Here is a 25,229-nt window from a genome sequence, read left to right on the forward strand (position 1 = left end):
AGATGTTGCAGATTCAGTTCCAGACCACTGCAATAAAGCGAGTATCGCAACAAAGCGAGATACTCAAACTTGTTGGTTTCCCAGTGCATTTAAAAGTTATGTGTGCACTGTACTGTAGTCTATGAAGTGTGCAGTAGCACTATGTCTGAAAAAACAATGTACGTACCTTAATTTAAAAATACTTTATCACTAAAACATGCTCGTTAGTCTGACAACCCAGGGTTGCCATAATCCTCCGTTTGTAAAAAAAATTCAGTATCTGCAAAGTGCCATAGGTTGAAATGCCGTAAAATGAAGTATGCTTGTAATGCATTCTGTACCTAAAAGAGAACTTAGCTTAGTTGCCTCAATTATTTTTATGTATTTAAAATGTTTACATAATTATCTTTAGTTATAAAGTATTTAACATAAATATTCCTTGAAGACTTTGTTTTGTGTTTAATAAAAAGTCCAACATTTAGTACCTACATCATAGGGTACTGTGAGATTCAGTACCAATATATGTAAAGCACTTAAAACAGTACTTGGTCCATTGTAAACCTTCAGTAACAGGCTATAAAAATAAAAATATATGTAAACATAAGTGGATTATAAAAATGCTTTTCTGTTTCTTGTGTTCGAGAGCTGCACTGAACAATGTCAGTGGCATAGAAACAGAATTTTGGAGCTTAAAGAAATTTCATTAAGCTCTTCACAGATGCTGGCCACTGAGGGTAAAACAAAAGAGTCATGTAACTGGTTATCAGGAGAGAAGCTGTGCAGCTTGACATCGTTCTTGAAATTTTTAATTATTTGGTATATTTGGATTCCTGCTCCTAAAGCACCTTGGATCTGGGTTCGTAATAAGATTATGACAAAATAATTAGGAATATTTGTAGCTAATTTCTACAGCAACAACCTCATTGCTCCTTCACTGTAGAGTGGAATGTTACATACGGGCTGTGCCTGGATTCCGTGCAAAGTACCTCTTGTGCTAAGTTACGTAGAGAACTTAGTTCATCATTGATCTCATCTCATCTGAGACGGCAGGGATTCTGAATCTGAATTATAAGCAAGTTCCTTTTTTTTTTTTAAGCAAGTAAGTGTAAGTAAAATTGTCAATTATGTTTTTGGTTTAGCGTTTTAGAATTAAAGCAACTTAATTTTTTTTAGGATTGCCACATTATAAGGTTGAGTTAGTTAACCAAAGTCACACCAAAAAATGAACATTTAGGCAAAAGAAGTTTTGTGAAAAAAATTACGTAAGATATTCAGTTGATAAAAATGTATTGTTCATTGGTTCAATCCCATGATTTGTAAGTAATCATTTAACTAAATTTCCTTGTTTTGAGGCTGGTTGCAGAGCATACCTCGGACTGTATCTCTGAAGCTAGGGACTGTGTCTGTGTTCAGACACTTAGATTGTTATTGTCCGACACTCAAAGTTAATTGAGCATCATCGCTAAGTGCTTAGTGTGTGTTAACGCATTTGGTTCCCACCCCAACCCTGTGAGGTGTAGGTTCTATTATTATTTCCATTTTACAGCTGAGGAAGCTGAAGAACAGGGAGGGTTAACTTGCCAGAAGTGACGTAGTAAGCGGTCCAGCTGGCATATGAACATCAACCATCTGTTCAGGGTCCGGACTCCTAACCACTTTGTGGCCCTCATTAAATATATGCATGAGTGAACGGATGGAGGCCGAAAGCATGCATGAACAAATGGACGAGTGAAGAAGGAAACTGTAAAGAGATTAGAAACTAGTGACAGAAAGACAGGGGTATGGGGAACGTTAGCTTTCAAAACTCACATGTTCTCTATCTACCTTAGGCTCTAGTTGGGTAGCATCCTTCACAGTAGACTGAACAGATAAATAAAATAAACAGATGGATAGATAAAAGTGACCATGTTGAAACACTTCTGTGTTTTTGACCAGTGTGTCCTCGAAATTTGCTTAGCATGAGACAAGGGAGTAATCAGATTTTAGACATTCAGGCATATCTAAGGTGTGAAAGGAGGAGGAGATGATGATTGAGATCTCCCTTTTCTTTCCCCAACAGTTCAATCAGTGTGCTAAATACAGCCCCTGAAGAATCTAAGCCAAATCAGGTTGGAAGAGAATGTACAAATCAGAAGTGGAGCGTGGCATCAAGGCCTGATTCACAGGAAGGTTGCTGTAGTGGATGCTCCTCGACCCACGCGGATGCTCACATAGAGAAGGATGACTTACCTTAGACATGTGAACTGGGATTTTTTTTTTTTTTTTCATTAACATGTTCATCAAATTTCACATCTGAGTTGAAACAGGGTGTGTTATAAAGTCAATCATCTCTAATAATTTAAAATGGTCTGTGTTGTTTGTTTGGACTTCCCTGTTCCTCCCCCAAAGAGCTAAAATGTTAAATCTATTTAAAAGGATATAAAAGCTTTGGATATGTATTTTTAGTAACAGAAGCACCTGGTTCTGTGAATAAAGGAATGTATAAACGTTTGGATGCAAACAAAGCACTAGAATGAGTTTCCTCTTATAGGTATTAAAAATAGCACTTTTAGGAAACTGGTTATTGTAAATGTTTAATTTTGTCTCATATATAGTTGGCATTGGAAGTTTAGCCTTTCCTTGAATGTATACTGTAGCTTTTTAACAAAGCAAGTTATATATTTATTATGTTTAGTGTGATTTGAAATACCCTCTTTCATATGTTTTAAATAAAGTGAAATTTATGTATGTTTTGTACATAGATATACATGATTATGTTAAGAGGCTTTAAGATTTAAAGATTTTACACATCCATAATTATAGTATTTCATGCCAATAAAATTTTTATTAGTGATATTCTGTTTACAGATGTATTAGAGCCATTGCCACCTTATGTTTAAGAATTTTTTGAACCCATCTGAGCAATAAATACTGAAAAGGTATTCCATGAAGCCAAGTTCTTTAGATCATTAACATTACTAATGTTACATTTTGGAGATTTCTACAGCATTAGGTTCTTTTAATATGCAGGATACTACAACTTTTCAAAGGCTTATTGATTTTAGCGTAATAGAGGTGAGACAAGAGTACCTTTGGATGAAACCATTTAAGGATATTGGCTTAGGATATTTGGATGATAGAAGCTATTAAGATATTTAAGATGTTTGGATGGTGATATTTTCTCTACCAGATGGGTACCCATACCGTAACACCTATACCAGCAAAGGCTTTGTACAGTTGCCAATAATTCTTTAATATAATTTTTTCAATGAGATATTTACTGATAAGGAAATCTGATAACATAAAAGCATCAGATTTTATAGTCCAGATATGGTCCTCTGGACAAACTTGTCATTTCACTTTCAGGACTGATTGCATGATTCTTCATGGTTGTTATTGTTATTATTATTGATAGTAAGAATAATGTAAGTGTGGGCCCAAGCACTTTCCTAGAATTTTCATCAGAAAGCTTTAAGTACCTAACTCTATTTGTCTCTGCATGTAGAAGCCTACACATATCCAGTCCTTGCTATAGGTATTGTAGCCTAGGCCCATCTGCCTTCCCATTTTCTAGCAGTTTAACCGTTTGTATTCACTCACCTGGTTGTGGCTGTTCAGTTTAAGTTTGTCATGTTAAAAAGTACTTTTGTCGGGCTCCCCTGGTGGCGCAGTGGTTGAGAGTCCGCCTGCCGATGCAGGGGACACAGGTTCGTGCCCCGGCCTGGGAAGACCCCACATGCCGCGGCACGGCTGGGCCCGTGAGCCGTGGCCGCTGAGCCTGCGCATCCGGAGCCTGTGCTCCGCAGCGGGAGAGGCCACAACAGTGAGAGGCCCATGTACTGTAAAAAAAAAAAGAAAGTACTTTTGTCATCCACTCACTCACTATATATATAACTTTGGAGTTGCGTAGCAGCAGCCATTTTTTCAGGGTTAATAGCATATTATTGAGTATCTTGTAAGACATTAGTGAAAGTGCTCATGAGAAAGTAGTACCACATTTATAGTCTCAAAAAGCTGGCTCTTGAGCAAAAGCAAATTAGTCACCGCATTCAGCTTGGTGCATGCCCCTTTTTTACCATTTAAAAATATTAGAAATGATGCAGAATTTCAGAAGTAGTACCATACTCCAAAGGAAGAAACAGCTGTGATATCGTTCTTTTGCTATTGAGCAATAACGTGATCGAAGAAAAGCAATCAAATTTTCTAAATAGGCAGTGATACATTTGTCAAGAATTGGGGTTTTTTTTTCAGGGCTTTCTATGATATACTCGGCTAGAAACAGTGTTCTAATTTTCAGAGTAATCTCTTATTTTAGGAATATTGCATTCCACAATGATGAATTTCTCCAAAGCAGCATCAGTTTTTTGTTTTTTTCATTTTAAAGTTGGTTGAATTCTCATATTGGAGAGAGAAATTCCCTTGAGACTTACTTTGAAATCTAAGGTGTGAAAGAAACAGTAAAATGAAAGCCAGGATCATTGTGCTTTTGATAAAAGATCTGCCAGTAGTTGTATGTTTTACTTAACAGCGTAGAGTCTGCTTTACATTCCAGCTCCAATGACGATTCGTAGTCACGCTAAACTTCCTAGAATGTTGAAACGGTTTCCATGCTGGATAAATCCTGACTCCACACATAAAACTCCTAGATTTTATTCGCCTTCCCTCTCTAGGTGTTTGCAGTTTACTAGTAATACAGCCGTGCTGCAGTCTTGCATTTAGCCAAGATGAGGTGAGAGAGAACCATGTTCACTTTTGCTTGAAAGTCTTCCTGACCATTTTCAGTGTCTTCTTCTTTATCAGGATGCAGATCTGAAACATTCTGTGCCTTACTTGTTTTTATCCATTTTGAATTTTCAAAGCATAAAAGTGGCAAAGAAAATTTAAGAGATTTTATTTCCTACTCTTAAATTTTTATATCTTCAATTTATGATGAGAAACTTAATAGGAGAACAATCCTACCAGAAAATTAAGATTAAACTTAATAAATAGGTACTTTCTTGTAGAAGCAATGTATTAACTGTGTAGATTCACGGAACAATCCATGGCAAATTGTTTTCCTCATGGTATAATTAAAATACTGTCGTTACTTAGAATTGCATTTTTCGTACCTTTGCTGCCCAGACTTGTTCATAGGCCTGTGGTAACACTTTTTTGGGGGAAACATATTCCATGGTACATGGTGAGAAGGAGAGCGCCCTAGAATCCAGTTTTGACCTGCCCTGGTGGAGCGTTTTAAAACGCCCGGAATGCCAGGAGAGGTTTTGCAGTGTGTATGCACAGAATGCTGTGAGCTAGCAGACCCCTTATGTGATTGCCCTGTTGTAAAAGTCTTGAACACCTGTTGCCTGATGTAAATCATGTTCTTATTTCTAGATTGGATTTAAATTAAGTATGGGTCTTGGAAGTCTAGTAAATATACTTCTCCCTATGTTTGTCCTTAATTTTTTTCATTCTTTTCATAAGCATATAAAAGTAGCTGCTGTGTGTCAGGGCTTATTACTACCTTCTAGTTACTGGGGAGGGAAAGACAGCTAAGCACGCTCCCTGCCACTGAGAATCTCTGGGTTGAGTGGAAGACCAGCTATATAAACCTAAATTGTCATAAACAATGGGTGATGCTGTTCAGACATTCGGTCTGGTGATAAAACTTGGACTCGTTGTTCTGCTCCAGGATCACGTATCCGTCTCCTAACAGTGACGTGGCAAGCTTCTAGTTAAAGAGTCTTTGCGTTATTTCCTATGGGAAGAACTATGTAATTAATATATTACTGTTTTGTTTTTGTTGGGTGTTGGGTTTTGTTTTTGTTTTCTACAATCAAAATACCTGCAAAGCAGCATTAAGGATTTCCGCCCACAAGAACATGTATTATTATCTAATAGAAAAAGAATTTACAAAGATTTGGGCCATGTAGATAAGGGTAATGAAATAGGTTATTCTAGTCATTTCTCTAAATATGATGTTTTTTTCAGGTTGGATGTAGATTAAAGTGGAATGGACTGATTAAATTATTTGATTTATATAAAAATACTTCACTTGACTGGTTGGTTTTTTTGGTTTTGTTTTTTTAACGTTTACAAATACCTGATTTCAGAGATCTTAGGAGGTACTGTAATGCCAGTGTTACATAAAGATCCTGGTAGAGACCCTCTTATGTTTTAGATTCAGAAATACTTATACCTCATATGACGCTTAACCCGTAGTGAGCACACAATATTTATTAATGAGAGAGATGAAATACTAATGAAACAAGTAGCACATTACTTCATTGGCATGAATGGACTACATTTCAGGTCAAAATCCTGAAACTCTTCTTTCTCAGGAGGGCTAGGAGCCTTTTGTTTTGGTTGATTTCCAGCCCTATCTAGCTTGGTTCCTCGCACAGAGAATTGGAATAGAGTAGGCCATTCTACAGTGAAAAACACCAAACTTGTGTGGTTCAATACAAAAATTCAATTCTTGCTCATGAAATGACCAGCGTGGATTGGGCGGTCTGCTCGATGGCCCGCAATGTCAAATCGGAGAAAGAGCAGACTGGCAGGTGATGGTGGATATTAAGAGCCAGATCTGAAAGAGACACGCACATTGCTTTGTCCACAACCTAGACTAGACGTACAGCCTCAACCTAACAACAAACGACTGGGAGATGCAGAAAATGAGGCTAGTTGGTGAGCACTGATAGCTCTGCTACAAAATGTGCTTGATGTGTTACTTACTTTAAAAAAAAAAATAACCAGCAAAACATATTACTCTGTGCAAGGGATTTTTTTACTGATTATTTATTAAAGCTTCAAATCGTCTTAATTTTTGGAAGGAATGTATTTTAAGGCTTCTCTTGCCTTCTCTAACCTTTTCATAATACGAAGTTTTTTAATGTCTAAGTGGTAATTTTACACGTTTACTAAAATATAGTATACTGAACACATTTTCTTTTGATTCAGCAACCCTGCAAAATAGAATATTAACCTTCCTATTTTTAGAGAGTTGGTAACAGACTCAGGAGATATCAAGGGACAAATGCAAGCTCACATAATTATAAGTGACAAAATCAGAACTGAAAAACCCAGATCTTATCATCCCTAAATTTCAACTTATTCCAGACTGCTGTAGTGCCTTTTGGTATGGCTTTCTGAGTGAAATTGTTCAGTTCTTAACCCATAATCTGTCACCCTGTCATCTCCAAAGGTATTGATTGTTTGATCCACATACGAAGCTCACCCTTGTTTTTGTTAATGGTGACCATGGCAGTCCTATTCAGAACTGAATCTCTACCTTTTCAAGTTTAGGGCATTAAGGATCTAATTGAGATAGCCAATTTAATAGCAAATAATACTCTAACTAAAGGTCACTGAGTAATGCCAAGATACACCTAGACAGCCTGCTTTTTCTGCCGTGTCTTTTGTTCTCTCGTAGTGTGTGCACCACGTCCCTCTGTGACTACAGCCACAGTGACCAAAAACATTGTTTTGTCCAATGGTCCAGTAATCTTTTGCAGATATCACCATGAAAAATGAACGTTAAAGTAGTAGAATTAAGTAACGTGTATGAATATTTTTACTCAATTTAGAAAGAACAGCTGCTTGCAGGGCAGCTGGAGATTTTCTAGTTTCCCTGCTGTGTCTGCATTTAGATATTTCGTTTTCTTGTTTCTGGTTTGTCAAGACAGTTTCCTGGTTACAGTGCTCCATTAAAGAAAACCACGCCCCAGCCCAGTGTACTCATTAGAAAAAAGCAGACTTTTGCACGTTCCCTAAAGCCCTCAGACTGAGACCCCAGAACCTGCCCTCCATTCCAGTTCTCTGGACCCAATTCTCTAATATAGCTGGTGTCTAAGCTGAGGCGGAAGCTGTCCAGCTAGGGATGGGGTCAGACACTGCTGGTTCTCAACCCTAACAAGTGTCGGCACCTAGTCCTCTCCAGCCCCTACGTGTGGTCATTACTTGATTACAACATCATAATTAACTTACCCCGAATACCTGTGCCTCTAACTCTTTCAGGATAACCTTTTTTCCTGATTTTATATCAGTGAAAAGTTTCAATGAAACAGTTCTGAAAGAGTTGCCCAGGAATGCAATGCTTTTATGGAGGATCAACTAAACTCTTTTAGCCTTTTTCTTTATCAGTCGCTTTTACCTTGAAAAGTAACTAATTGATAGATTATTTTTGGTAGTTTCATCCCTTTTTAAGCAAAAGGAATTAAATAGTGAAAATCTCTATAGATTATTTGAATTTAGTGAAATCAAACTTTCCCAAACAGTTATTTCTTCTAGGCTTAATGCCCTAAAGAAAAAGGGAAATCCGTCAACAATTAGCCATACAAAACAATGTCATATGTTAGTTCTAAGAAGCTATTTTGATCTTAAAGAAACCATGGGAAATTTTAACTGGAATTAGAAAATTCAGCTTTGATCCTTTATTTCTGACACAGGATTGCTCATTTTTATCAAAGGCAAAGATTTGAGGAAATGACAAATTCAGTTCATGCTTTTAATTTAAAATCTATAAATTATTGTCCAAACTGAGAACTTTTCAGTAGTGAAAGGGGAGCTGTTCATAATGAGGCCCGTACCAGAGGTGTAAAGTGGGATGAACGGTCACCTTACTTGTGGCTGAAGGCTCCTCCAAGTAACCAGAACTCTGACTTGAGTTTCGACTGTTGAACCCTAATCCCTTCAAAACTACTCCCTTTAATTCATGCCTCAGGTACGGTTTCTATCAATAAAAGATGGAGTCAAGTTGTTGTCTATCTTAAGGTACAGTCAGTTCTCCTAAAACACTTGGTTTAGAAGTGCAACGCAAAAAATCAAATTTGTCCCAGGGTGATTGATACATTAGGGGACGGTTTAAGCATAGTGCAAAATTTGCATTTGCTAATGCGTGATTCTGTCTGTGAGAAACACCAGATGGATACGGAAAACTACCCCCAGCTGAACTGAGCTGGGTAGAGACACATAAAACACATAGACACCTCAAATATCCACCAGCAACTTCAGTTTACCACGTGTGTTACAAGCAACACCCACCCCTATCTGGCATTACAACTTCCCCTTCCATTTCAGGCAACTTCCTGCCGCCACTTTACAATAACTCACAAGCTACAACCTACCAACACCCCTTCCATAAGCAAACTTCCAGCCTTTTCCAAGGTCAAGTGCTGTATTTGTTGTGGTATTTATGTGTTTCTTAACCATTTAACATGTATAAAACTCTGCTGCTTGTTTTATTAGGATTTTTTTTTTTTGAGTCACTGATGAAGTTTTTGAGTGTTGTGCCCATAATCCTATTTTCTCCAAACCCCCTGTGTTATTTACTGTGCGATTTAGCACATGGTGGTCTTAGGAGTGCATTTGTTGTATGAGAGCAGAGCTGATAGAAAAGAGCAGCCTTCTGTCGACTCATTTATAACTCAGACTGCTGGAGAGCCTCTCAAAATTCCATGCCAACTTCCCTCAATCTACACATCTGTGACACAATCAAACTGCTTTTTGTGGGTAGACACTTACTACATTTTAAACAGCCCTTGCTGTGTTCCAGACACCACACTAAAGCCATAATAAGCAATTTCTTTTATTTCTCCCAGCAACTTTATAGGTAGGAGCTATAGTTATACCCACTCGACAGATGAGGAAACTGAAGCAAGGAGAGAGCAATTTGCCCATTGCCACACAGCTAATATATGGTGGAGCTACAGCTGAGCATAGGAATCATATTAAAATTATTTTATAGCATTTTCTCTCAATCTGATAACATCTATTTTCCTTTAATAGTAACTTAAATGTTATGCCTATAAAGCTTTCCCTATAAGCTTCTATAAACAGGCAGTCACCTCTCTGCTATCAGAATTGAACTTTCTTTTATTCTCTCAGCAAATGTTTATTGAGTCCCTAGTAGGATTGCAGTGCTAGGTGCTGGGGCTGTAACATTGAAGGCGACTTGGTCATTGTCAGAAACTAACAATCTACCAGGGGAAGCAAGTGAGTGAACTATTGAAGGCAGTGGGACAAGCCCTACAATACAGGTGTCAGAGCGCTCAGAAAGTCAGAGAAGGGGGGCAGCAGCTTTGACTGGGAGGTAGGAGATCAGAGAGGATGTTTGAACTAAATATTGAAGAGTAGACATTCCAGGTAAAGGAAACAGAACAGTTAAGGTCAAGGGTGTGAAACCACAGAACGTTTATTGAAACTACAAGTGGTTCTGTTTGCACAGAGTAAAGGAGACCAGTGGGAGAGTAGGCAGGGACGAGGTTAAGAGGGTCTTGGATATAAGGGATTCTGAATTTATCCTAAAGGCTTGGTGATGCTATTGAATAAATCAAGCAGGAACGTGACACAAGCAGACTGTTCCTCCTCTCTCCTTGTCACAGCGCCATGAGCATTCCTCTATTATAGCATTTATTACAAATGCCTTGATTGTGCATACCTCTGTCGTAGGATTTATCACGATCCTAATTTCCAGATGGAAGCAGTATGGAGAATTGCTGGAAAAGCAAAGTGGAGATGAAGCCAGTTTGCAGTAACCCAAGCGAGAAGTGATTGAGAAAGGGGATGGATTTACAGGTAGATCTGATTGGATGATGGAGTTAAACAAAGCACTCTAGGCTGATTTCCCACTCAGGTAATGGCAAATGATAGAGTGTAAAGGAGGACAGCCTTGGGAGGTCACGTGGGAAAGAGTTAACTCAGTACCCTTGGGCTACCTGTACATTACTCCCAAGAAAGTTCTGTCTTTAGGATTGGCCCTTGGCTGGCTCCTGGGAAATAACCTCTGAGGCCTTGGAATATTCTGCCCAGTAAGAATGTTTTTATATGCCTGAAGCCTTGGGCCGTGCTGTACGGTGTGACCACATAAGTTCATTCTCACAATGTGACTCATGGTGAATGCCTGCTTTTGCCCCATGGGGCTGGCATCTGAGTAGCTGAGGTCATTCACATGGGTGCTCCACGCCTATGTGACTGACTCCCAATAAAACCCCTGGATGCCAAGGCCTGGGTGAGCTTCCCTGGTCGGCAACACTTCACAGGTATTGTCACACATGAGTGTGACTCCACTGGGAGAGGATACCTGGAAGCTTGTGCTTGATTTCTCCTGGGCCTTTGGAGTTTGCCCATGTGCCTTTTCCCTCTGCTGATTTTAATCTGTATCCTTTTGCTGTAATACATCATAACCATGAGCGTAACAGCTTTTCTCAACTTGCGAGTCCTAGTGAATCATCAAGCCTAAGAGTGGTCTTGGGGATCCCTGATGCAGGGATAATGAATTGTTCTGGGTGTGCTGAATTTAAGGTGTCTGAAGCATCCCAGTTCATGTGTCCAGTAGGCAACTGGAAATACGGGTTTGGAAATCAACAAAGAGGTCTGGGCTAGATACTGAGTTCTGAGAAAACATGTAGGCACAGATGAGGTCCAAAAGGAGAAAGAATGAAAGGCAGAAGGTAGAGACTTGGATATGACTGGCATCTAAAAGGCACGTGTGTAAGCAGAAGACCCAGGAGTCTGGTTATCGACCGTCCCTAGGAAGGAGAGAATTTTAAGGAAGTTCAGGCAAAGAGGTTGAATTCATTGAGAAACATCAAGTCTTCAGCAAAAGTGAATTTACAAAGCCATTCAGTATTCAACAACAGTGGATGAAGGTGTTTCCTCCAGCTTTGACAAGTTTCAGTCTTGGTCCTGTGCTCAAATAATCACAATGAAACTTATCCCTGCTAAGCCACCAAACTGCTGTGTGGCCAAGAAAGTTGGGATAGTCAGTTCCTATTGCCGACAAAAATTCACAGAATTGACCATGTTTAAGTCCATGTGAATGAAGGACATTCACCACTGGGACCACTGGTTCTATAACAAACAGCTCTTGTGTCATTGTGTAATAAATTCAAATAGATTTACATCTTTCTGCAAAGTACCTGCTTCTTCACACGTTACCATCACTTGTCTTACCAGATTCCACTTCGAATTGTACTGAATTCGTGTTTTCTCAATGTCTTTGAAAATGTCCTCACCTGTAATTGTTCCAGGCCAACTATTCAGAGGCTAATTCTTCCATCACTTCAAACCTGCTGTTGACCCCTCAAATAACAGCTGGGCAGTATTTGTAACATCTGTTGACTCATCAAGTGCCAAGGAAAATCACTTGCCTTGGTTTTTAAAATTTACTGTCGATGTTTCTCATAATGTCCTCAGTTCTTTAAGTAACTTCTTGCTAAAACTGAATAACACATGTCTTCAACTACAGTAATCAAATACTACCTGATTAACTCATCATTGGTAAACACTTCTTGCTTGGATAACAAATGAACTCCTTGGAAACTTAGTTTGCTTGCAGACTCGTTTTCATTTTTTATTCCTGTGAAGAAATTCTGCTATAATAAGAGATTCCGTTTTAAACTTAAAAAATTTTCTGACCGCTGCTTTCCTGTGATGAACGTTTATCTAATAATGTTAACATACATTGTATTCCTTCAGCACAGATCATATCCTTGCATAATAAAACCATGCTTTTTTAAAAAATATTTTTTTAAATTGAAGTATAGTTGATTTACAGTGTTGTGTTAATTACTGCTGTACAGCAAAGTGATTCAGTTATACATACATTCTTTTTCATATTCTTTTTCATATGGTTTATCACAGGATATTGAATATAGTTCCCTGTGCTATACAGTAGGACCTTGTTGTTTATCCATTCTATAGATGACAGTTTGCATCTGCTAACCCCAAGCTCCCAATCCATCCATCCTCCATCCTCCCTCCCCCTTGGCAACCACAAGTCTGTTTTCTATGTCTACGAGTCTAAAACCATGCTTTGATATCTAATTTGATAGCAAAATTCTATTAAGAATACAACATTCAAAGTTCACTCCTCTTGTCTCAATTTGTCGTGATGAGTATACACAGGTAATAAAAGGAATTTTTAAATGTCACTGTATGGTGTAACCTGTGCCACTTGAAATGTGGACAAGATGTGACTGCAGTCTGCTGTGCCCAGTTATGACTGAGCAGCCATGCAAAGAGACGAGGGCATCACATATGGCCCATCACATCTCCTTGACTCTGCCACGTTAACATGGAAGCAGTCATAATGGGGCATAAATGAATAAAAATGGTGGTGTTAGTATAAAACTTAGGTTATGGTCACTGAAATTGAATTTCATTTAATTTTTACATGCCTCAAAATATTCTTTTCAGGGAGACAGTAGTGGGCTTGACCAGGTTTGGGGTCGCCATCCCAGCTGCCTAGACTGGTCCTCAAGGGGTGTAACCAGCAATTCCATCATGGCAAAGTCATGTCTGATCCTGTCTATAAATGATGGAAACCCAGCTGGAAGTGACTTAGGCAAAACAATTTGGCAACTCATGTAAGCGTTGAAAAAGTGTTAGCAATGTGCCCCAACAGAACAAGATGCCAACCTCTAGTTGGAAATACAGAGCAAGGGGTCCACCCAACAGGGAGAAGGAGTTGGCAAGGCCTATGGATGTGGTCAGGACCCCAGACCCATGGGCAGACTCCAGTTCCCAAGGCATCTGAGCAGAAACCCAATCCCAGGGACAGGTCAGTGGTTCTCATCCACAGCTATGTGGCAAGAAATTAGTTACAATAGAGTATAAATGCTTGCAAATGAATTCCTTTTAAAAATGTTATTTGGAGCAAATTTAAGCTTATCTTTACTATCATTCCCACATACTTGCATTTCCTTAGGTTTCTTGAGAGCAATAGAAGGGTGTAGGCTAACTGCTAGCACAAAGGGTGTGTGCTGTGTATGTGGATGTCACCATTCCTGCTGGGCAGCAAGATGGCTTTCAAGAGGAGACCCACTGTGGTAATCTATCCCATGGGAGCCCAGAGCCCACCGCTGCAGAGACTGTGGTGACGGAGATGCAAGAAACTCTAACCCCCAAAAGCCCTTGATCTCAGGCTACCAATGGGCTGCTGGTATTGGTCAGGTTTGCTCCAGAACTCGATGGTTCTCAGCGGACAGGTTGAAGTTTATCTCTTCTGCCTCTAGGTTACAAAATATTCTTTCCATTGAGGTTTGGGAGGAGTTATCCAAAGCTCTTCTTCTGCCTGCATTTTCTCCTAGAGTTCCTCAGAAAATGTTCTGCCTGATCCATTGCTGCCTGACCCTGGAAAGAGGTCAGAAATGAGGTCCCCAAAGCCAGGATATATTGGGATTTACTTTCTGGAAGCTGCCTGTGCGTGTCGCCCTCCCGGTAGACCTTTCCTAATGCACTGTGGCAAAGTAAAGTGACAAGAATGGGGGCGATAACACTGATGCCAAGAGTGACAGAAGCAGCCTTGGCACTTCTGCCTTCAAACTCTACCTATTGCTCTGCCTACGTGCAGAGGGGAGAGGAGGGCTGTCTCCTCAACCTCCTGTGCAGAAATCAGATATCTCCACCTCCCTAAAGCTAAGTGAATTTTCAGAAGATGAATTATTGTGTTATGTAATTGGCTCCATTTAATATCTGGGGAAATAGGGGGAAGTAGTATTGGCTCAGTTTGGTGGGTCGTGTACTCCATGATGTCTTTGTGCAGGCAGAGTTCTCCCTCCCAACTGTCACCGACCACAGCTAGAGAAGGAGCTCAGGAGAGGGGCTGCTCCCAGAAGCCAGCAGCAGAAGGGCTGCCCCCAGGGACCTTGCAGGGTGGCTTGAGCTCCATTTCCAGTGGCTGGGTATCCCAACTGGTCCTTGAACCTGTGGTCACCGGGACAGGAGCCACAGCCTGCACGATGCACTCCTGAACACAATGGAGCCCTTGACAGGGAAGTAAGAAAGCCGTTTATCCTCCCCTGCACCTGGGAACAAACTTAACATTTTCTGTTTCACAGACAAGACTCTTAAGGTGAAAACTCTCACTTGAGGTGAGTTAATGAAATAAACAGGCAAAAATAAAATCCCCAACAGGATTACAAAAGAACTCTTATGTCTATTTTTGCTCCCAGGGCATTGCATTTTCACCTTATTCTGTTCCTCAACGGTCATCTCGAAACGTTTCCGGTTCTTGTTTTCAGGTTTGGAAGGCCTGTCTCCCCCCTGTCCATGTGCACCCCAGGAGAAACGTGGGTGTGGGGGAAGGTGGCAGATTACAGGTGCCCTGGTGGTCCAGTCAGACTGCCCTTTAAGATAACACGATCAATCATGCTAACAAGAGGGGTGGGATTCCCGTATGTTTGAGTGTGTACTGTAGGAACAGCCACAATGTACATAAATAAGAATGAGGCAAGACATAAATTATGTGGCTTAATAGAAAAATTCTTACTGGTTGCTCAGGCAGGTCAAAATTAGATGATCTCTTCTGTGGGATCAAGTATAAATATTCAGGTCTTACAGATTGCTTCCATGTCCTAACCCACCTCAGGGCTTAGTCTCTGAAACTGATCAAGAAAGCTGCAGTCTGTAGACTGGAAAGCATTTAGCGTCAAACTGGCCATTCAATATTTATGATGGCTCAGGTCAGAGCATCTCCACAAACACTCCCTGACAGAGATAATCATCCCACCAGTTCTAAGAAATAGAATGTTAATTTTGAGTGACTCATTTAACATCGAAGCAAACTATTAAGTTGTCTATTTTGAAATTCCAGTATATAAAATTTTCAAAGGGCTTTAGAAGCCATTTAGGATGCATGTTCAGCTCTGTTATGGAACATGAAGAACATTATTAAAAAGAAAAAGATTCTAGGGCTTCCCTGGTGGCTCAGTGGTTGAGAGTCCGCCTGCCGATGCAGGGGACACGGGTTCGTGCCCCGGTCCGGGAAGATCCCACATGCCGCGGAGCGGCTGGGCCCATGAGCCATGGCCGCTGAGCCTGCGCATCTGGAGCCTGTGCTCCACAACGGGAGAGGCCACAACAGTGAGAGGCCCGCGTACCACAAAAAAAAAAAAAAGAGAAAAAGATTCTAAATGCATGAAGAATAAGGGGCTAATTCTCCCACTCCTGAACATTTAGAGCAGAGTCTGAGAACCTCTATCCCTTTCTCCTTGTCCCCTGCATGGGGAGAGGCACGCCCTGGAACAATTCCAAGGAGACGCTTCTTCCCTATCTTCTTCTATTGGAGATGATGCATGGACAGGTGGGTTAGAAGCTTATGGGCTACAGTCCAGTCCTGTCACCGTCAAGCTGTGTGCCTTTGTGCCAGTTGTTTTGTCTCTCCAAGCCTCTGCCACTACATGGTGGAGGAATTGTCTAGTTGTTGGGAGGCAAAGATATTGAATAATATCCTCTGAACTGAGAAGGAATTTTGAGATGGAAAAAACGAAGCGGGCAACTCCATAAAGTGCAATATGAAGCTTATTATGGGTAACTTACACACAGGCAGGAAGGATGGGGCGGACAGATGATGCAGACATATTAGCAGTTGCACTCCGAACCACCAGGGGGCTACAGCAGGATTTAAAGGAGCCAAAGCTAAAAATAGAATCTGACTACCCAGTGAGAAGCACAGTTGGCGCTGACTGGAACTGGGGATTTTTCCTCCCCCCGGGAGTCTCATGACCATTAACCATCTGTGTTAGCAAAAGGCATTCTTCCAGTTTTCATATCAGATGAAGGTGAGGGTAAAAGGTGATAGTGAACTCACCTAGCTTGGGCACAATTCTTGTGACTAGGCTAAAGTTTAGTGCTCAGGGAGGGGGCAGGACTGGGGTCCTGCGACGGAGCTGACAAACTGGTCAGCCACACACTAGTTCAATGCCGAGTCATGTCCCCTATGAAGCTCCCCATCCTGCTAGCAGGGGAGGCTTCAACACCGATGGAGGAGGATCATAAGGAGGTATAGCATTTCCAAGGTTAGAAAATTTGCAAATGCAGCTTCGAGATTCATTTGAGTCTCATAGCAATCACGGAAGCCTAACCTCCAAGCAAATATTACTCTTCCCTACCGGAGTTGAACGAACTGAGGTCAGGTAATTTCAACAAACTGGGTAATGCTATTTGAGGAGTCAGCCCTGATGTGGAAACGGGCTCGTGAAAGAGAAGACAGAAAGGCCAAACGGCAGAGTAAGGGCCTCCAGCCCTTAGAAACAAGGCCTGGCTGCCCCTTGGCTTATCTTATACATAATATCGTGTATAGCAAAAGACACTAGAAGAAAAGAAGTACTTTAATCATGTGCTTATTTCTAAAATGATGGGATTAAAGATGTTTTATTTATTTTCATCTTTACGATATTTAAATGTTTTCCAAAGTTTTTTACAATGAATAAGCATGACTTTGGAGAGGGGAAAAAAATAAGTGGTATTGCAAAACACAAAAAACAAAACAACACAAGTGGAGGGAAATATGGATGGAGAGGCAAGAAGGTGGGAAATGAAAATCAAAACCCAAACCAAAAACTGGTCTCGGAAAACCAGGGCGGGCCCACTCAGACTCGCTCCACCTGCATCCCGGCTTGGGGAGTCTGAGGCCCCTCGGCCGCCTCGCCCCGCACCCGTGTGCCCCTCCCCTCGGCCCCGCCAGAGGGCGCCCTGGGGCCGGCCCGCCGCGTCCTCGCCCTTCGCGTTTCTCTGGGTGCTTCTCCGCTGGGTGAGGAGAGAGCGCTCCCGGGCCGCGGGCGAACAGGAAGCGCCTGTGCACAGTGACGCGGGATGTGGATGCAGCACAGCGCACCCGCGCCTCGCCCGCCGAGCACCGCGGCTCTACACCGTCCAGCCCGGCGCGCGCACGGCCCCGCCATCTCCCCGCAGAGAGCGCAGCGGGCAGCCTCGCCCGGCCTGGGTGCGATGCCCACAGCTGCGGGTGGCCCTCAAGGCAGATCCCGGCCCAGGCTTCCTCCTACCCGTCCCCGCCAGGCTCCTTCGCCCGATTCCCCTCCCGGGCGCTCCAGCCTCGCCCAGAGGCCACTCTGGGTCACCTCTGCGCACCAGGGCACACCCAGGGGAGTGCATGACAAGATGCCACTTCCCCCAAGAGTGATTGCATTGCTTTTCACACTAAAACAAAAACAAACTTTAAAAAAAAGGGAAGTAATACACACATAGTAATATGTGGTTGTGAAAAATCCAAATAACCCGTGTGTGTATTTTAAAAAATCAGTCTCCTTTCACCACCGTCTTACCAACTCCCTTCTCCGTAAACAGTTACTAGCGATAGGTTCTTAAATGCATTCATGTACATATAATAAGTATACCGTTGTGGATATTAGTGTGTTTGTCCATCCGACCATCAGTCCATCCATCCATACTTTAATGCATGCATCTATCCACCCATGGAAGAATATTAATCAAAACGTTAACGGTGGTAATTTTTAGGTGGTAGAATTAAAACGATTCTTATTTTCTGAATGTTCTACAGTGAAAATATGGGTGCAGGGGGAGCTGTTACTATTTTTAAATCCATTTCCTCTCTTAAGGCTGTCCTCACCTCTACAATAAACGAACTAACCCCTATTTCCCCAGATATTAAATGGAGCATCTCTGAGTCTCCCCATCTTACTGGAGAGATCATCGTCATCACCATCTCCCAGCTTCACCAAGCAGCGCTCTGATCTCCTGGTAACAGACCTGAAGGTTTGTGTCTCAGTGATTAATGACTATGATGGACTTGGCTACTGCCTACGATTTTACCAGTTTCAAGAGCAGATTAATCGGAAAATGTTCGCTGCTGGCTTCTGGGAAATAGCAATAGAATCACGATGATAGTGTTATCTGTGGATTAAGAACTTATACGAAGAGGTATTTTTTTTGTGTGATTCTTGAAAAGTGATTTTGAAAATTTTCTTTGATTTTTGGAGGCCAGAGAACCCAAGTTCTTATTTAAAAGCTTGTTCAAACCAATCCTGAATCTTTATTGTCTTTGGGAGTTATGTAGCTTAGCCATTACAAGGTTCCTCCTTTCCTTCCCAGTGTTTGAAAAGCAGAAAGGGGTTTGGTGCTCTAACCTGAACACATGGCACCCAACATCCATTTCTGGGATGTTTGTGAGGGGCAGACATACAAAGCCTGAGAGGGTCCCCTGCAACGTTGCCACGCAGGGGTAGTTTGACTTTTGCCTGTGTAATAGATTTATTAAAAATACATGTATTAAAAATCACAATTTTAGGGCTTCCCTGGTGGCGCAGTGGTTGAGAGTCCGCCTGCCGATGCAAGGGACACGGGTTCATGCCCCAGTCCCGGAAGATCCCACATGCCGCGGAGCGGCTGGGCCCGTGAGCCATGGCCACTGAGCCTGCGCGTCGGGAGCCTGATTGAATAAGCACCTGCTTCACCACCAGCCAGTATGATCTGGGCAGGGAAAGAGAGGATAGGAAAGCAGACCCACCCAACCCTCAGGGAACTGACAGAAATCCCATTGTGTTTCCAAGCTTGTGGGAAATGCATTAGTCCAGGGATTCCTAGACTTTTACATGGCACAGACAAAATTCCAAAATAAATTTAGGGATGGTGAAGTATGACAACTTTTAATTTTGCCAAGTAAGGTCATTGAAAAAGAACCTGTCATCTACTGGCACTACTGCTTTTTATAAAAGAAAGGACACATTGACAACAAAAGACATGATCTCAGAATAGAGGAGTGTGTTTTAAAAATTAATTTTGCATAATAAAATATTTTACCATATTTTCCTTAACTTTTCATTTTTTGCCCATTTTCCTGTCTTAGTTCCAAGAGCACAAGGACTGTAATTTAATCTTTGTTTGATGGGGGCTATTCTTACACTGTTTTAGGGCCATCATGATGACTATTACTGAACAATATAGTACATTGAGGTGAGAAATATTAGCTATTTGGCCGAATTTACACTAATCCTGAATTTATACTAATCATAGGATCCTATACTAATCCTGCACCCAAACTTTCCAATATGGGTAAGCATACCACCATTTATTTTAATTTTAGATTGCTTTTGTTGTTTGTGTTGAGTTTGGATCTATATACTTCCTAGATAATTGAAGGTCTTTTTACTTGGATTCTTGTCAGTTGAAGACTCTCTGCTAGTGACCACCCAAAGAACTGAGCGCTTTGATATCATATTCTTTGGCCTAAAGTATTTTCCAAATTACAATTGTTGAATTTCAAGAAACCAATGCTCCAAAGATGGGTTATACTAGCCAACGCCTTAAAATGAAATGGGGGAGGAGGAGACGATGGGAGGCAGGGAGATGGGGAGGGCAAGGAAAGAAAAAAGGGATGGAGGCAGAGGAGAAGGGGAAGGACAACAAAAATCAACTGAGATGAAAAGGGTGCTGTATACAAACAGATTTTTTTAACCTTTCCTAGAATTGCAGCAGATCCTGGGACCAAGAATCAACCTCCTATTTCTTGAAAGCAATCAGAAAGGCATTAAATCACCCAGAAGTTGGAAGCGGTTTGTCAGAGAGGATTCCGTGAGCTGTCAGTGTTTACGACATATATCTCAACCTGCTGACATTGTCCAGCCCCAGGCCTGGTGGAATAGCTACAAGGCAGCTCCCTGGATAATAAGGGGGCAGGAGGTTTTCAGGGCACAGGCTGTACTGTATTACAGAGTAGTAATGGAAACCTCAACCTTGAATATGACTTTTTGTTTTTCAAACTGAAAAGTTAAAGTATGTCAGCCAGGGAAATGAAAAGCCTTTAGCGGTTTTACCTTGTCTTGAGACCCAGAGATTTGACCCAGGTCCTGGATGTCTGGGAAAGGGATTCATTTGCAGCCTCGAATTTCTTGAGCTGCAATTCCCAAAGAACCTTCCATCAGAATGGACTTTGCAGAGAATTCATACAACCTTGGCACTTCCCCAGGCTTTATCCTTGACTTGGTTCCCCCATTCTTTTCTGGTCAAGTTATCCCAGATTTGTGTCTGCAACTGTCACTCAGACACACACACTACAGCCCTTGACTTCTCTCCAGAGCTCCAGACACATATTTTTGTCTCCCATCTAACAGGCATCTTAAACTCAGCAGATCCCCAATCAAATGGACCACATTCTCCCCCCCAGCAGCACCCTCCCTCACTTGGTTTACTTTGGGCAGCTGCACTGTCATTTACCAAACTGCTCGAGCCAAAACCTCAGCGTCACCCTAAACTCCATCTTCTTCCTTCACTGCAGTCTCCCCATGGTCACCGAGGTCTGTCCTCTCCTACGCTACCGTGCCTCGCTCTTCCATCCTCTTTGTTCCATTCCCCTGTCCAGGCCCTCAGCCCCTCTCACCTGGACCGGGGAAACTGCTTTCTAACTGGTTTCTGGGTCACGGTATCACCCCACCAGAACCTGTCCACATAGATGTCAGGAAGATCTCTGTAAAACACAGTTCTGTTTCCATCTCTCTCCTGCTTAAACCTACCTGGTAGTTCCTCATTGTCAGTTGGATAAAGTCCAAAGTGTTAATACTTGCCATGTCAGATCGGGTCCTTCCGATCTGACTCCCATCCACCCTAGTGTCCTCCTGGGACCTTCTCTACCAGGCATCCTGCGGGAGAGACTATAGATAATCTGCTGATTTACATTCTCCCCTCCTTTCTGATTAAGATAATAATTCTTAATTATATTTGCAAGTCTTTTGTGAGGTTTGATGTGGCCGAGTGACAAGTTCTGGATAGTGGAATGTTAGCAGAAGTATCATGAGAGAATTTCCGAAAACCTTTCCAGGGGGCGCTGGTGAGCATCTTTTGCTCCCTCTCCACCCTCCAGCCCGGAACTCAGATGTGATGGATTCCATCTTGGACCATGAAGATGAGGGACACACCCCAGGGGAGGAAGAGCAGCAAGCTGGATGGTGCCATGGAGCAGGACTGCCAGAGCCCTGACTACCAAGCTCTGGAACTTTCTGCCAGAAATATACTTCTAACGTGGTTAAGCCATTGTCATTTTGAGTCTCTGTCCCTTGCTGCTGAACCTAATCATAGCTGATCTAGAATTTGGTACCGGATAGGGGATGCTGTAGGTAACCACACGCTTATCTTTTTCTTTCTTTATGCTCCAGAGGGACTCAAGGAGCCAGCCAACCCCCCAGTGTTTAAATTCTTCACTCTCTTATTACCATAGCCACTTGGCCTTCCAACATTCTGGTTTCATAGATACTTTTTTCCCCAGGTGAGCACAGGGATAACTTGCGTAACTGTTCCGCCGCTGCATACCGCACACTGGTACGTTTTGCAAGTGCGTCTGATTGGCAGAATCACATCCAGAACCATACCTTCACGGCATTCTGGAAATATGGATTTATTTCCGGTTCTGCAGTGCAGGCAGCACCCTGGGAAGGCACGTGGAGTGCATCAGTCCAGACTGTTCATTTTGCACGTGTTCCTCAATCCAGCCCCGCACGACAGCTCTTCTTCAGCAGACTTGCCAGGACGTGCTTGCCTTCTTTACATCATTTCTGCAATTCCTTCTGCCTTGAATCTTGCCTTTCCCCCTCACTCACCCCTCTGCCCCGGTGAGTTTATGCTTATCTCTCAACCCCTGACGGAGCAAATCCATCCTGCCTGCTGTGGGATCTGTGCAGAGCTTGGAATAATCCAGTCACTGTCCTTAAGTGAAATATATTATTGGCTCACAGATCCCTCTTCTCCACTAAAAGGTGAGCTTCTCAAGGACCGAATGATAAGCGACTGCCGCATCTGTGCCCTCTTCTGCCTCCTACTTCTATCCCAGTCTGGCACAGGCACTGAGGAAATGTTTGTTGAGCTAGTGAACATTGACAATGGCTCCAAACTAAGCTACCTCCTCCCTCAGACTGCAGGGTTCAGAGTAGATTCCAGAACATGTACATGTATGGCTGAGTCGTTTTGCTGTGCACCTGAAACTATCACAGCATTGTTAATCAGCTATACTCCAATATAAAATAAAACGTTAAAAAGAAAAAAAAGGGGACTCCAGAGTAGAACCAGCTGTGTGTGAATCTCGGCTCTGCCGGGTCCCAGCTGGGGCATCCCGGGCATACTATGTGACATCTCTGTGCGTTAGTTTCCTTCTCTGTGACATGAGTTCAATAACACCCACAGGGTTGTTGGGAGGATTAAACGACGGCGTCTGTGAAGCATGTGGTACAGCACCCAGCACACACATGGAACTCAAACATCAGCTAGTATCATTTTGTGGGTGTCGCTCTCTTGCGTGCTCTTCACTTTCCCTTTTTTCCTCCGCTCTCTGTACTTTGCTTATCAGTAACATTTCGACACAACGAACATTTTCCGAGCCCCGGCGCTGTGCCAGGACAAACACAGCCTTGGGGATCTTGCTGGCTTTTAGGGAGGCAGACACAAACCATGAGCCCCAGCAAAGCATGGCACTTGAATGATAGGAGCCTTCACCAGTTTCCATGGAAGCACAGGGGAGAGAGGCAGTCGCCTCTGTGGATAGGGGGTTGGGGTGGGGGGAGGACAAATGATTTACAGAGTGGGGTGGTGATTCTTGCGATGGCTTTTAAAAGAGGTGTGGGAGGAAGAGGAGACTTCTGGGCAGAGAGAATAGCGTGTGTAAAGGCAGGGAGATGTCCAACACACAGTGTGGCTTAGAGGACTACCAGTAAAACTAGACCAATGGTTCTCACACTTGAGCTTCCATCGGAATCCCCAGGAAGCCTGGAAAATATGCAGATTGCTGGGCTCCTCTCCCAGAGTTTCTGCTTCACTAAATCTGGGGTTGGGCCTGAGGTCTTGCATGTCTAACAAGTTCCCAGGAGGTATTCGCGTTGCTGGTCCAGGACCACGCTCTGAGAGCACTGGGGGGCCAGAGCATGATGGGGGAGTGGGGAGCAGGGAATAGTGAAAAGGAGAGCTGGGCTTCACAAGCTAGCTCAGGCGTTTAGATTCTATAAACAATGACAACAGTACTTAAAGAGAAGAGTACACAATCAGATCTATGTGGCCCAAGTGGATGTTAAGGGCCTACGACTTCAGAAGGGAAGACTCGTGAGGAGTAGAATCCAGGTGAGCTGTGGGTAGTCTGTGAGTAGCTCGGCACAGAGCCCAGTCCCCAGCCGCTCAGCCCAAGCCTCTCTCCCTGGGCTGCTCCTTTCTCCTGAACGCAGAGGAACAGGTGCTTCTCTCATCTCCAGGGTTAGGGCTTCTGCTCCTGCCTTCCATGCCATCACCGTCTCCTCTGGACTCATCCTCTTCCAGATATCTTCAGCCTTTTTTTCTGCACACCCCTTCCTGATGGGCATAGTTTAAGCCAAACCTTCAACCATAGTGCACTCCAGGAATCACACTACCCAGCTCCTTTCAGCTGCTACTATTAATACATTTTTTTAAGCCAAAAACATCTCAACGAATGGTCATCACCTGCCCCATTTCCTCACACCCGGTACCTACCCTCTGAGTCTCATTCTGCACCAGCCTAAGCAGTGAGATAGCAACTTGCTTTTCTGGTTTGCTTTACTTGCATCAGCCTTGCTTCTACCAAAAATTCTTAAGAGAACCCTACATCAAGAGCTCCAGTAAACATAGTTAATAAATGTTGAAAATGCCAAAACAGAATTGAATTTTTAAGCCTCCAAGACTTTATTAACCTTTCTACTTCAGGACAGCTTATAGGAAATCCATGTGACAGAATATATTATTATTTTCCTGTTAGGAACAACATAATCCAATTTGTCTAAACTGATGGAGTCAAAAAAAATTTGAGACTTATGTAAAGTATAATTCCATAGAGACGTATGTCTTAAGCTTTCCTGGTCTATCTAGAGCTATGTTCCTTAGAAACAGGATTTATCCACCTTTGTATTAATTACTGTAAGAAGTGTCCATGAATTATCCATCACTTGTTTCTACATTTTAAATTTTTTAAAGGCTTGAGATAGGGGAATTCCCTGGACGTCCAGTGGTTAGGACTCTGCACTTCCACTGCAGGGGGCACGGGTTCCATACCAGCGCATGGCCAAAAAAAAAAAAAAGAAAGAAAAAATAATAAAGGTTTGAGATAAAAATGGGGCCTGTTGGGTATTGGGAGCATAAGCAAAGCCTACTCTTAAAGGTTCTTTATTCAAATGTTGTAAACAAACATGGAACATCCCTTGAACCCAGTTCAAGCCCTTGGATGTACAACAGGGGTTGTTTTACTTCCTGAACAGGCAGTTTTCTGAGTGTTACTTAGAGCCAGAAATCTCGCACTTCTGTTTGAACTTTTCCCTCTCTTCTGGACCATTTATATATCTGCTGCAAATCCTTGATGTCAAATAGTCTTTTCACAGGTACCTTCCAACAGTGAGGGAATTGAAGTATCTCCAAAATCAATTTCTAACTCAGGCAGAATGCCTTTTATAATGTCAATAGTCAGAAGAGCTAGGAAATTCTAGAAACAAACAGAGGCCCATTTCCTATCAATAAGCTTGCTCCTTTTTAAAAGTTTTTTCTCCACTTTATTC

General features: G+C 42.4%; 1 protein-coding gene across 11 annotated transcripts in view; it reads left to right on the forward strand.

The window, feature by feature from the left end:
• Positions 1 to 9,857, forward strand: part of SSX2IP (SSX family member 2 interacting protein) — a 46,998-nt gene extending 37,141 nt beyond the window's left edge. For 6 of the 11 annotated variants that reach the window (XM_089920273.1, XM_089920272.1, XM_022580950.3 and 3 more), the window contains one exon: positions 2,039 to 9,855. In XM_089920273.1, the coding sequence (XP_089776399.1) occupies positions 2,039 to 2,213 (175 nt within the window). In that variant the 3' untranslated portion in view covers positions 2,214 to 9,855. Of the gene's footprint in view, positions 1 to 2,038 lie in introns of all 11 variants that reach the window. The other 5 variants (XM_089920295.1, XM_022580959.2, XM_022580952.3 and 2 more) reach the window with 3 other exon arrangements.
• The last annotated feature ends 15,372 nt before the right edge of the window (positions 9,858 to 25,229 follow it).

The sequence above is a fragment of the Delphinapterus leucas genome, chromosome 1 (assembly GCF_059928025.1).
Source record: "Delphinapterus leucas isolate spDelLeu-1000000601 "Yukka" chromosome 1, BTC_Dleu_Yukka2, whole genome shotgun sequence".
Classification (NCBI taxonomy): domain Eukaryota; kingdom Metazoa; phylum Chordata; class Mammalia; order Artiodactyla; family Monodontidae; genus Delphinapterus; species Delphinapterus leucas.